The sequence below is a fragment of the Podarcis raffonei genome, chromosome Z (assembly GCF_027172205.1).
Source record: "Podarcis raffonei isolate rPodRaf1 chromosome Z, rPodRaf1.pri, whole genome shotgun sequence".
In the NCBI taxonomy this organism is placed as follows: domain Eukaryota; kingdom Metazoa; phylum Chordata; class Lepidosauria; order Squamata; family Lacertidae; genus Podarcis; species Podarcis raffonei.
Genome location: NC_070621.1, coordinates 15,418,246 through 15,430,472, shown reverse-complemented (window position 1 = coordinate 15,430,472; position 12,227 = coordinate 15,418,246). Strand labels below are relative to the sequence as shown.

Here is a 12,227-nt window from a genome sequence, read left to right as displayed (position 1 = left end):
CACACACACCCCCCACATACAGTGGTACCTCAGATTAAGAACTTAATTCATTCTGGAGGTCCGTTCTTAACCTGAAACTGTTCTTAACCTGAGGTACCACTTTAGTTAATGGGGGCCTTCCGCAAAGTTCTTAACCTAAGGTACTATTTCTGGGTTAGCGGAGTCTGTAACCTGAAGCGTCTGGAACTCAAGATACCACTGTAATACTAAAATTCAAGGACATCCAATGAAATTGATGTTGGAAGATTCAGGGCAGACGAAAGAAAGGACTGCTTTGCACAGTGCTCTAATTATGGAGTTTTTTCTCACAAGATGTAACAATGGCCACCAGCTGGGGTAGTTTTCAAAGAGGAGGAGACAAATTTATGGAGGACAAGGTTATTATTGGTGGCTACGAATCACAATGACCATGTTTGGCCTCCATGGTCAGAGGCAGTAATGCTTTTGGATACTGGTTGATAGAAGCCACAGGATGGGCTTCTCCTTGTGCTTGGGTCCTGCTCACAGGAGGTCCTTTCTCACTGGTAGCACCTCATTTTTGTCCACCATGAGAACAGGATGCTGGCTAGATGGGTCACTAGCTTGATCCATCAGGCACTTCTTATGTTATTACATTCTAAACAACAAACCCTTAAGAGAGGGATCATGTTAAGTCTACTGTAGGAAAAGATATGGGGAAGGCCCACCCATTAACCTGTCAGCCAACAGAACTAGAGCCTCACCTTCAACTTCCCAAGGATAAATGCTGCCAGCGTCACAAGCCTTAGCTTGCTTGGGACAACCACAACATTCTGCTGGAGGTTTTCCGGTACAGCAAATCCTCTTTGTTCCAGGCTCACTGGAGCGACACCGGCATCCTCCTTAGCACACGCTTCTGCCTTGGAAGTGTTTGACCCCAGTGATCCTTCCGCAATGGAAATGTAAACAGGATCTTGCAAGCTGATGTCAGCTAACCTCGAGACTCCTGTTTCAGGCAGGGGAGGAATATTTATTTAGTATCACTTTTTCTTTATCCTCTTCTTCAACATGAAATGGATCCCAGAGGGGCTTGCAAATATTAATGAGACACTGGTTGAAAACTGTATCTCAGGGGTGGGAAACCTCAGGGCCAGGAACAAATGTGGCCCTCTAGGCCTCTGTCTGGCCCTTGGAACTCTCCCCAGACCACAGCCTTCACTGGCTCTGCTCCATACCCTTCTTGAGTGCTTTAGCCTGGCTGGGATGTATCCTTGAACTCTGATCATGTGTGTGTGTAGAAGCTAGTGTATTCTAAAAAGGTAAAATTTACATTTGCGCTCAGCCCACACTTTGCCTCTGGCTCCACCCACCACTAGCATGTCGCCCCTAGAAAGCTGCCCAGAAAGGAATTCAGTCCTCGGGCTGAAGAAAGTTCCCTCACCCCTGCCAGAGCTGCTGGGGGCCCAGTTAGGTCTCTTGCGTGGGTGCAGGTAGGGGTGGGGGAAGAAGTTCCCTGCAAGCAATGACTTTCTGGTCAACTTCCCCATCTGCCCCTTCTCCCACAGTGGCTGCTGCAATGTAAATATGAGCCCCAATGTAGCACTTACCTTCTGTAAGCGTCGCCGACAAAAGAACGTTTTGCCGCTTCTCACTGTCAGCATTTATGGCATTCAGTATTGCAGTGACTGCCTTCTCAAAACCCAGATCCAGGATCCTGAAACACAGGTGAGAGATAAGGGGGGGAAAGGAACAGCACGAGCATAAGCAACAGATCCAACTTTCCTGGTTCATGGTGGCAACCTGGCATTATGGGAGCTCAGTAGCAGAGCATCCTCAGAAGGCCCCAGGCTTGGTCCCTTCCATCTCCTGCCAGGAAGGGCTGGGGGGAAACCCTGGAGAGCCACCCCCAGTCAGTGTAGACAGTGCTGAGCTAGACAGACTCCATATAAGGCAGCTTCCAATGTTCTTACCTGCTGTGTGTTGTCTCAAAGATCCCACCTCCCTCATGGGCAGCTACTTCCAACAACTGAGGATGCAGCCAGGACTGCTTACCTGTCTGCCTCATCCAGGATCAGCCACTGGATGTGGCGGAAGTGAATGCATTTGGTGGAGTTGATATGGTCCACCAGGCGGCCAGGAGTGGCAATTAGAATGTTTATTCCTTTGCGTAATCTATTTTAAATTAAAAAAATAAATAAATAGAAGAGGAGTGATTGAACACATGTGTAAAACAGGCTAACTGTTAACAAAAGATCACACCTCGTTCATAAGCTCCTCCCTCCCTTTGTGATCTCTAATCCTGACACATACAAAACACTGAACCTCTTTGTTTGCCAAGGTTCATGGATTTCATATCACAGGTGAGTCAAGCCAGCTTCAGTTCTGCTTCCAAACCAGAATCCTTGAGGTATCCTGGACCCAAGTTGTTCAGGACTTTGTAAATCAAAACAGGAACCTTGATCCTGGCTCAGTAGCAGGTAGGCAGCCCGTGCAGCTTTTTTAATACTAGTGTCACATGTTCTTGACCCAAAACTCCCATCAGCAATGTGGCTGCAGCATTCAGCAGCAGATGAAGCTACCGAATCAGATCCAAGAGCAACCCCACATAGAACGCATTACAGTAATCTAGGTTCAAGGTTCCTGGTGCATGGACTATAGCGGTGAGGCTACCCCTGTCCAAACCATGAACTTAGTCCTTCAGAGGGAGCACAACCCCATCCAGAACAGGTAACTCTCCCATTTTCCAAACATGGGAACCCCCCACCCAAAGAGCCTCTAAGTAGAACACAGCATAAAGATAGCAAACATCATGGTTGAAAGAAAAAATTGACATAAATCAGTAAAACAGTAGCATGAAAGCATGTAAAAACAAATTTAAAAACAAGGAACTCAAGATAAACTTTAAAGGGGTCCAATCTTATGGGTCAGGATATAGATTAGTCTTCACAAGATGTCTGAAGCAGCTCATGGCTGTTGCTTCACAAATGGCAGAGGGAAGGGTGTCTGTACAGGGGTGGCTGCTTCTTGTTCAGCGCCCTGTGATATTCATAGAATTCTGCACAAGCAGAATTTCCCCAGAAGATCTAAGGCAAGGATACCCAACATGGTGATCCCCTGGATGTTGCTGTGCAAGAGCTCCTGTCATCCTTGACCATTAGTCATGCTTGAAGGGCCCAATGGGAGTGGAATCCCAAGGTAGTTCCAGACACATAATCTACGCTACCCTTTTCTGACTCTTAAGAACACACACACACTTTCTTACTGCAAAATGGCAACATAGGAAGCTGCCTTATACAGAGGCCAAATCACTGGTTCAAGCACAGTATTGTCTTCGTTGATTGGCAGCAGTTCTCAAAAATTTCAAGCAGGGGTCATCCCCAAACCCATCTGGTTTGAACCTGGGACCTTCTGCATGCAAACAGATGCTCTAGCACTGTTGGTGCAGTCCTTCCCTCTTAAAAAAGCATGACATGGTTCCAAACATGTCAGACAATTGGTCCTTCTAGCTGAGCATCATCTAGAGTTTCAGGCAGGGCACATTCCCAACCATACCTGGAGATGCTAGGGATTGAACGGGGGACTACCTGTATGCAAAACAGATGCTATACCACTGAGCCACAGTCCTTTCCTCTAAAAAATAACTTCCAAGATCCCAGTTCTTGTCATAAGAAGTTGCCTTATACAGAGTCAGACAATTGGGTTCATCTAGCTCAGTATCAGACACTGAGAACATTCCCAGTCCAACCTGCAGACTGAAGAAAGGAGCTTCTGCATGCCAAACAGATTCTCTGACACTGAGCTATGGTCCTTCCCTGTCCCATCAGTTGAGCAAACAGAAGAGCTTGCAAGAGACCTGGATGGAACAGCAGATCTTTTTGGGGGTGAGGGGAGCGGAGAAGAGTAGAGAAAGAATCTTACACACACCGACTGGGATCACAGGCTAAAGAAGCTCATCAACATTTTACAACCAGAGAGAGAAAGATGAACACACTTCCTGCTGGCTCAGCTGTCCGTTTTTTGTAAGATCCACAGTGGGGGGTACTCACAGCCTGATCCAAAGTCACTCTCTCCCCACTAATAAAAAAAAGGCACCCTGGGAGAGAGAGAGTGACAGATGAAAGGGACTGGAGGAGAAAGAGTGAACTAAAAAAAAAAATAACCCCTACAGGTTTTATGAAAGTGATGTCCTACCTGGCTTTCTCAGACTTTTTCTTCTCTCCTCCCATCAACACGCCAGGAACAATCCGGGTAAAGGGCTAAATGGAGGAGGGGGGAGGAAGGAAGAGTGGTGGATAAGTGAGAAAGTGGTGCACTCACATTTCAAACCAAGTTGCAAAGGCAGGGAGCTCGACAATGAGCGACAGGAAGCAGAAAGGCTTTCCTTCGAAAACAAAAACAGTCCAGCAACACCCTAGTGGTCTTCTTGCACTGATTCCTGCATTGACCAGGAGACCACGTGATCTCTGAAGTTCCTTTTGACTCTATTATCAGGTGTGGGGAACCTTTGGCCCTCCTGCTGCTGATGAACTACAACTCCCATCAGCCCCAGCAAGCCTGGCCAAAGATAATGGGGGCTGTAGTACAGGAACATCTGGAGGGTCAAACACCCCCCACCCCACTTGCTCTCTATATATAATCCACATGCCATCCGCAAAGCTTAGGGGAGAGTTGGATATGTTCTAGCAAGCCCCCTCAGTTCACACAGCTTAAGATAGAAGGGGCACAGGCCAGGATGTGATGTGAATCAAGTGGGTGCCCTAGAACGTGCTCCAGAATCCTCAGGGGTTATTTCAAAGCAGTGGAGACTGGCCCATTAGGATGAATGGGGCAATGCCTCACTAACCTCAGTCTGCTCCCAGACAGTCCACCCCTGCTTGTCTTCTCCCTTACAACCCGTCCAGGGGTGGTGGCCCTGGCTGTCAGCTTCTGCCTCTAGTGTTGCCCCTTGTAGAATAACATAAGCGCAAGGCACTTATCCACAATGGAGTGTCTCTGCTGTATCTCTGTATGTCACTGATCTAACATGTGCTCCTTTCTATCAGGAGGCATGGCCAGTACACACAGAGACGTAAAGAGCCAGGCAGTGGTGGCTGATGGGAATGGTAGGGTGGAAGGCAGGGAGACCAACTGTAGGCAGAGACAGAGCCTAAGACAGGCAGAGCAAACTAATTCAAGCCCCACCTCTGCAATCTTCCTCCTGCCAGCCCTCACTGCCGGCCTTCTTATTTTCATCTAGCCTGTCAGCTTCCTCCTCCTGGGTCTTAGTTTTGCCCTTTCAGAACTTAGCAGGGAGAAGGATGGGATCAAAACTAGAATGGGGTCCCTGCCTTCTTTCCCACTAGTCCCAATGGGCACCAGCCACCATTATTTAGCGGACAAGTCAATGCGGACAGGATCCCACCTTTGTCCATGATGTTGGTCTTGTAAGGAAGTAATGCTAAACAATGGCTTAATGTTACATGAACATGCACCCCTCACCCCCAAACAGCACAGCTGATCACCTACGGCAAGCATGCATTTGTCTCCAAGTGACCAGGGAACTATTGTAGGTACAGAGAGACACATGCACCCATTATCGTATATTTTAATACAGTGCTATACAAAGGCTGTACAGTATCAGAACCACTGCTAAACTTTACATTCTGTTGGGCAAGCATGGCCAATGTATGCTGAATTTGACCATTCAGAATCCCCCATCCCAAGACAGACGGGGAAAGCTGAAGAAGATTGAGGAACCTCTGGCTACCTCTCTGCACCCCAAACTTCTCTCTAATTATCTCGTATCTCCTTCTCTAAACAGTATGTTCAACCACGGGTCTCATGACACCTGTGGACCACAGCTTCCATCATCCCTAAATATTGGGCTAAGCTGGCTGGAGATGATGGGAGTTACAGTCCAACATCAGGAAATCAAAAGTTGAACAACACAGAACTTAAAATGACTCCTACTTCCCCAAAAGTAAATCTTTACCTTTAACAGTTTCTGGACAGTTTCAAAGCTCTGCAGAGCTAGCTGGAGAAAAGAAGGGATTAAACCAAATTAATACACATTCACACAAAATTTGCATTAAAACACCATTCTCCTTTGGCATAAACCAGTGGTTTTCAACCAGTGTGCTGTGGCACCCTGGGGTGCCTTGAATGATGCCCAGGGGTGTCTTGGGCAACACTGGCCTCTGACCCTCTTTCCTTCCCTCCCTCGATGCCCTCTCATCTCTGCCTTGCACAGCTGTTTGTTGCAGCAGCCCTGGCTACAAGCTCCCTAAGTGAATGGTGCCTCTGGGGCTGGCCAGGGGGTGCTGGTTGCCAGGAGCTGAAGTGGCCTCAGAGTAAGCAAGCGGGTGAGGGAACCCAGCCAGCCACCAGCCTTGCTGTTGGGAATGAAGAGACAAGTGGGAGGCCGGGCAAGCAGGCAGGCAGGTGCTGCACTGGTCTTTATTGTTCTTGCTGTGTGCATGGCCTGCCTGGGAGCTGAGTGCCTGGTGCTGAAAGGGAGCCTTTCCGCCAGGCCCAGCAGCACCCACTGCTGCCACCCAAGGTAAGGTGCTGGGCCCATGTTAACCTTTGGTCAATCTCTGATGGGCCACTAAGGCTGTGAGCATCTTCTTCCCAGGTCGTTGTGGGGTAGTGTGAGGAGGTACCTCTCCTTGGGGTGGAGGGGGTGGGGAGCTCAGAGATCAAGGGCGGTAACAGTAGCTGCCCGGAGGACTCCCGAGAATAGAGAAGAAAAGAGGCTGAGGGAACACTCCACAAAGGAGGGTGTTCGAAAAAGGGCGAGAGGCCGACAGCTCTGAACGCAAGGGGTGACATAACTGGGCTCCTGACCCGCACAGGGTGCCACAGAAGGAATGGAGTTGGTCAAGGCAGCCATGGACTCAAAATGGTTGAAAGCCATCGGCTCTCTTGCTATTGTTGTGGTTTGCATTTGTCTGTCTCAAGAGACAGTGGAAGAATGTGCCATAGGGGGTAAAGTCAAACCATTGGAGAGTTACGGCGTCTGCTATGGCTGTAGAGGCCAATATGAGAGAGACATGTTTTATTGCAGGTGGGGCCACTGAAGGTATTCGGTTTCACTAGTGCAGATGCACCATGGCATTTCTGTTTTCTGCACTCCTTCCAGTGGTATACCCAGTCAGGCCAGTGGGTCCAGCTAGCTCAACACTGTCTACACTGGCTGGCAGCAGCTCCTCAGGGTTTCAGGCAGGGAATCCTTCCCAGTCCTACCAGGACCTGTTGGGTATGGAACCTGAGATCTTCTGAATGCAGAGCAAGCGCTCTACCACCCTTCTTTTTCTTCCCTCCCCTTCTCCTCACCACCCCTTCTCTCTCCCTCCTTCCCCCCTTTCAACCACCCCTTCCCTCTCTCTATGCCTCTCTCCTTGTTACCCACATGCAAATAGGTTGAAGGCTGCCTGCTGCCCCCCTAGCAACATTACTAACCATGAAACCGGTGTGGTTAGGAGTTAACCACAAATGCCCAGCAACTTACCTCCCTGGTTGGGACCAGTACGAGAGCATATGGACCATCACTACGCTATGGAAACAAGAGGCATAGGGTAAGTGGCAACATTGGACACAGAGGAACGCGAGATAGAAGGGAAAGAGCCCTTGTCATCTTCGACCGACCCAGCATGCCACAATTCCCCGCAGTGCCAGAGTCTGCTTGGATCTCTCTCTTTTCTCACATGGTGCTTCCAGAAGAGCTTTTTTAGGGACTATCAGAAAATCTCTGAGGGAGCCACAAGTCATGCCAATGAACTCAACCTTCATAGCATCCTCCCATAAGTGAAAGGCGCAAAAACAGCAGTCCTTGGTCCTGGTGGGGGAGATGCTCTCTGCCTTAAAGACATCATCCAAGGTTGTTGTGAGAATTACTGATAAATATGAAGTGGTTGAGAAAACTGGCTATTCTTTTTTACAAGGTGGAGAGAGAGAAAGCCCATTTCAACACACTCACCTTTATTTTCGGCTCTGCTCTTTGCAAGGCCTGTACTAGAGGGATTCCATAGGCCAGAGTTTTACCTTCGAGAGAAAAGATATTAGATTTTAACAGTCATAAGCAAAACTGTGTGTGGAGTAAGGCACAGTTGCCTTCTACACCCAGAGCATAGGCCTTTATAAAAGACCAATTTCACATATCTCCTCATTCTTCAGATTAGGAGTGGGGAACCCTCTGGATGTTGCCAGACTACAGTTCCCATCATCCTCAGTCTGTTGGCCATCCTGGCTGGGGCTGATGGGAGTTGGGAGTCCAACAATGCATAGAGGGAAACAGGTTCCACAGCCTCCCCCCGTTTCTCTCTGTCTCTCTCGGGAATGTCTCTTCTAAATAAGAGGAATTCTTCCACCATTTGCATTCATCTATCTCTCAAGAGAGGAATGTCTTTTCTAAATAAGAGGCATTCTTCCATCTTTTGCATCCATCTATCTCTCAGGTGGTGCCACCACACAACAAGATTGATTCCTTACAAGTGCAGAACAAGTATTTTGTGGCACCTGTAACATTGCCAGTTCCAGTGATTGAAGTGGTTGAGTGGGAACATATGGGATTGACTCAACAGAACTATGATGCTGTTGCACTCTAGCTTCCATCTTCCCTGGCCATGCTGGCTAGAACTGACAGCAGCAGCAAGTTCCCTGTCCCTGCACCAGACATTTAGCCATTGACACGCCATATCAAAGGTGGCTTCCCAAATCTAGCACAGAGCTTGCTTGCTTGCTTGCTAATGACATCACCACTGTTCTTTCCCCATGGTGGGCCAGAATCAATCAACTGCCCTACTTCTGTCAGATCCCTGAGACAACAGAGTGCCCACACAACTGACCATCACATAATGCAGTACAACCAAAGGGTCACTTTACACCAGGTGCAGGGAATCTTTGACCCCTCCATGTGTTGCTGAAAGACAACTCTAATAGTCCCTGCCTAGCATCTGGAGGGTCAAAGGTCACCTACTACTCATTTATACTATACAGTGGATGCTTGAGTTGCGAACGTGATCAGCGTGGGATGCACGTTCGCAACCCACAACGTTCGCAACCCGCGTCTGCCCATGCGCGGGTTGCGATTCGGCGCTTCTGCGCATGCGCAAAGCGCGATTTAGTGCTTCTGTACATGTGCGACTTCCAAAACCCGGAAGTAACCCATTCCAGTATTTCTGGGTTTCGGCAGCCCACAACCCGAAAAAACGCAACCTAAAGCGGCTGTAACCCGAGGTATGACTGTATTTAAAATTATTTGTAGGCCCCCTTTTAAAGCAAAGCCCAAACAAGCAGCCTACATATACACACACAACCCCTCCCCCACACTTACCAGAACCTGTCTGCGATCTCACCAGCGCATCTTTTCCTTGCAATAGTATGGGAATAGTTTGCTTCTGAACACTTTTGCAACAAAAGGAGAAGTTAAGAAAAAACAAGACGCGTTATATTTTAGGTCAAAGTATTAAGAATGTAACAGTTGCTAGTTCACCTAACAGTGCTGGCTGGTCATTAGTGTAAGCTAGAAAGATGCTGGTTCAATCTGTTAGATGATGGCTAATTAATAGTTAGATAATAGTCAATGAGATAATAGTCACTCTGTCAAGGAATTGTCAGTTAATAGTTAAATAATAAAATCCTAGAACTGTAGAGCTGTAAGGGACCACAAAATCCATCTAGTCCAGGCATAGGCAAACTCGGCCCTCCAGATGTTTTGAGACTACAATTCCCATCATCCCTGACCAGTGGTCCTGTTAGCTAAGGATGATGGGAGTTGTAGTCCCAAAACATCTGGAGGGCTCAGTTTGCCCGTGCCTGATCTAGTCTAATCCCCCACAATACATAATAGTTGGTTAAGTAACTAACATCTGTTAAAATAATAATAGGTTAACTAAATACTGTGGTTGAGGGACACGGGTGGCACTGTGGGTTAAACCACAGAGCCTAGGACTTGCCGATCAGAAGGTCGGCCATTTGAATCCCCACAACGGGGTGAGCTCCCGTTGCCCTGTCCCTGCTCCTGCCAACCTAGCAGTTCGAAAGCACGTCAGAGTGCAAGTTGCTAAATAGGGACTGCTCCGGCGGGAAGGTAAATGGCGTTTCCGTGCACTGCTCTGGTTCGCCAGAAGTGGCTTAGTCATGCTGGCCACATGACCCAGAAGCTGTCCCTCGGCCAAAACAGTGAGATGAGCGCCGCAACCCCAGAGTTGGTCACGACTGGACCTAATGGTCAGGGGTCCCTTTACCTCTACCTTTAAATACTGTGGTGCAGCAGTGGGAACCTCCAGTCTGGAAATTAGAAAGGGTCCCAATTGCTGTGACTAAGCTGTTAATGGGTAGCATGCAACTCCCTTATGGAAACAGCTAAACTGGCTTCCTGTTTGCTTCCTACACCAACCCAAAGTGCTGGTGATGACTTCTAAAGGCCGTTATTGTTTGTAACTGGGATGTCCAAAGGACCATGCGCCTGCCTATTGAGACCGTTTCCCAAGCTCCTCCTGTGTGTCCCAACATCCCCAGGAACACACCCTGTTGGGACCTAGGACAAGACCTTCTCAGTGCTGTACCCAGGCTTTGGGACTAAATCTTAAGAAGAGTTTGCCAGCCATCCAAAACTAACATTCACTGGATATCCCCGACTTCTAGTATCACGAGATTCACTTCCTCCACACCATGTAGAATTACATATTTATCATGTCTCTTCCAATCTGCCTTTTCTCCAAACAAAAATAAATTTGATTAATTGACTTGTTAGGTCATCAAACCAAGGGCAGTCTCTAGGAAACTTACAATAAAAACTTCTATTCATGCAATAATTACACACCCACATACTTACCTGGTCATGCTAGATATTTTTAAGACAGAGATTAGGGTTGAAACCTGGTGGGGAGGCAGAGACAAAAATAAAACATTTAGGGCATAACATGTTTGATCCTAGAATAGGACAGAAATAGCCAAACCAGTATCATGTCAAAAATGTTAAAACAGAGAGGAGAATGAAGAAAAAGCAACAAGTATTTTAACGGGAACAGTCAACATCAGGGGAAAACTTCTCAAGCATGGGTAGGTAAACTAAGGCCCGGGTGTCGGATCTCGCCCAATCACCTTCTAAATCTGGCCCATGGACAGTACAGGAATCAGCGTGTTTTTACATGAGTAGAATGTGTCCTTTTATTTAAAATGCATCTCTGGGTTATTTGGGAGCATAGGAATTCATATATTTTTTCCAAAATATAGTCTGGTCCCCCACAAGGTCTGAGAGACAGTGGACTGGTCCCCTGCTGAAAAAGTTTGCTGACCCCTGAGTGTAATAGCTGTTTAAGAAAAGACTCCCTCAGGAGGTTGTGGGCTCTCATTTGCTGGATATATATAATCAAAAGCTGGATGGCCATCTCTCCAGGGAGAGGGAAACTTTTAGGCCTACAGGACCAGATATTTTGACTGCCTCCACATCTGTGGGCCAACTATGGCAGGTGGGTGGGAGCCTAAAAAATGCTTCTTTGCCCAATCAACACCAATGCGCCTCTGACACAAAGCGATGAGCTGCATGCAGCCTGAAACCTCTGACACAGCAGCCAGTATGCTACAAAGAGGTGGCAGAACTCAGTTCCAGTGAGTTCCAGCCCCCCCCAAATCCCTAATAACTTCAGATGATTGACGGAGGGCCGGGGGGGGGCATCCCATCTACCTGCCAAAGTTTTCATAGAAGGCATTGTTAAAAATGAGCTTAGTACCCCTTTTTGTTTTAGCTGCAGTTTCAATGCAAGCCACTTTGTACTAAAGGAGTAACATATGGGAAAATTTGGCCCATGGGACAAAGGCTCCCCACTTCTGCTGTAGATGCTGCATCCTGCAATTCTGATCCTGCATTAAGCAAAGAGTTAGAGTAGATCTCCAAGGTCCCTTCTAATTCGATGATGATAATGATCTAATTCTGGGGAACAGAGGCGGGGAAAGGTCCAGCTAACCCACCCCACAGGGTAAAGTGTGATACAGCTGGGGAATCTGTGGCTCCTCATATATTTAGTGGATTCCAACTCCCTTCAGCCACAGTCAGCAGAGCCAATGGTCAGAGATTGTGGGAGCGCAGCAACCTCTGGAGGACTTCAGATTCCCAATCCCTAGACCAGATAAAACATAGTATCCACCTTTGATCTTCAGATACAGGCACAGTTGTCAACTTTTCCCTTTTCTTGCGAGGAATCCTATAAGGGAATTTCCCTTTTAAAAAGGGAAACGTTGACAGCTATGGATACAGGGTGGTATAAAAATTTAATTTAGCACAACAA

The 12,227-nt window shown here is 47.7% G+C and overlaps 1 protein-coding gene across 1 annotated transcript in view; it reads right to left on the bottom strand.

Moving 5' to 3' along the window:
- DDX31 (DEAD-box helicase 31) overlaps positions 1 to 12,227 on the bottom strand; it is a 66,306-nt gene that overhangs the window by 50,302 nt on the left and 3,777 nt on the right. Inside the window, exons 4-12 of the mRNA XM_053373164.1 lie at positions 10,775 to 10,818; positions 9,272 to 9,342; positions 7,916 to 7,980; positions 7,448 to 7,492; positions 5,930 to 5,971; positions 4,150 to 4,214; positions 2,011 to 2,130; positions 1,566 to 1,672; positions 723 to 964 (exon numbers count right to left, since the gene is read on the bottom strand). Coding sequence (XP_053229139.1) covers positions 723 to 964; positions 1,566 to 1,672; positions 2,011 to 2,130; positions 4,150 to 4,214; positions 5,930 to 5,971; positions 7,448 to 7,492; positions 7,916 to 7,980; positions 9,272 to 9,342; positions 10,775 to 10,818 — 801 coding nt within the window. The remainder of the gene's footprint in view (positions 1 to 722; positions 965 to 1,565; positions 1,673 to 2,010; positions 2,131 to 4,149; positions 4,215 to 5,929; positions 5,972 to 7,447; positions 7,493 to 7,915; positions 7,981 to 9,271; positions 9,343 to 10,774; positions 10,819 to 12,227) is intronic.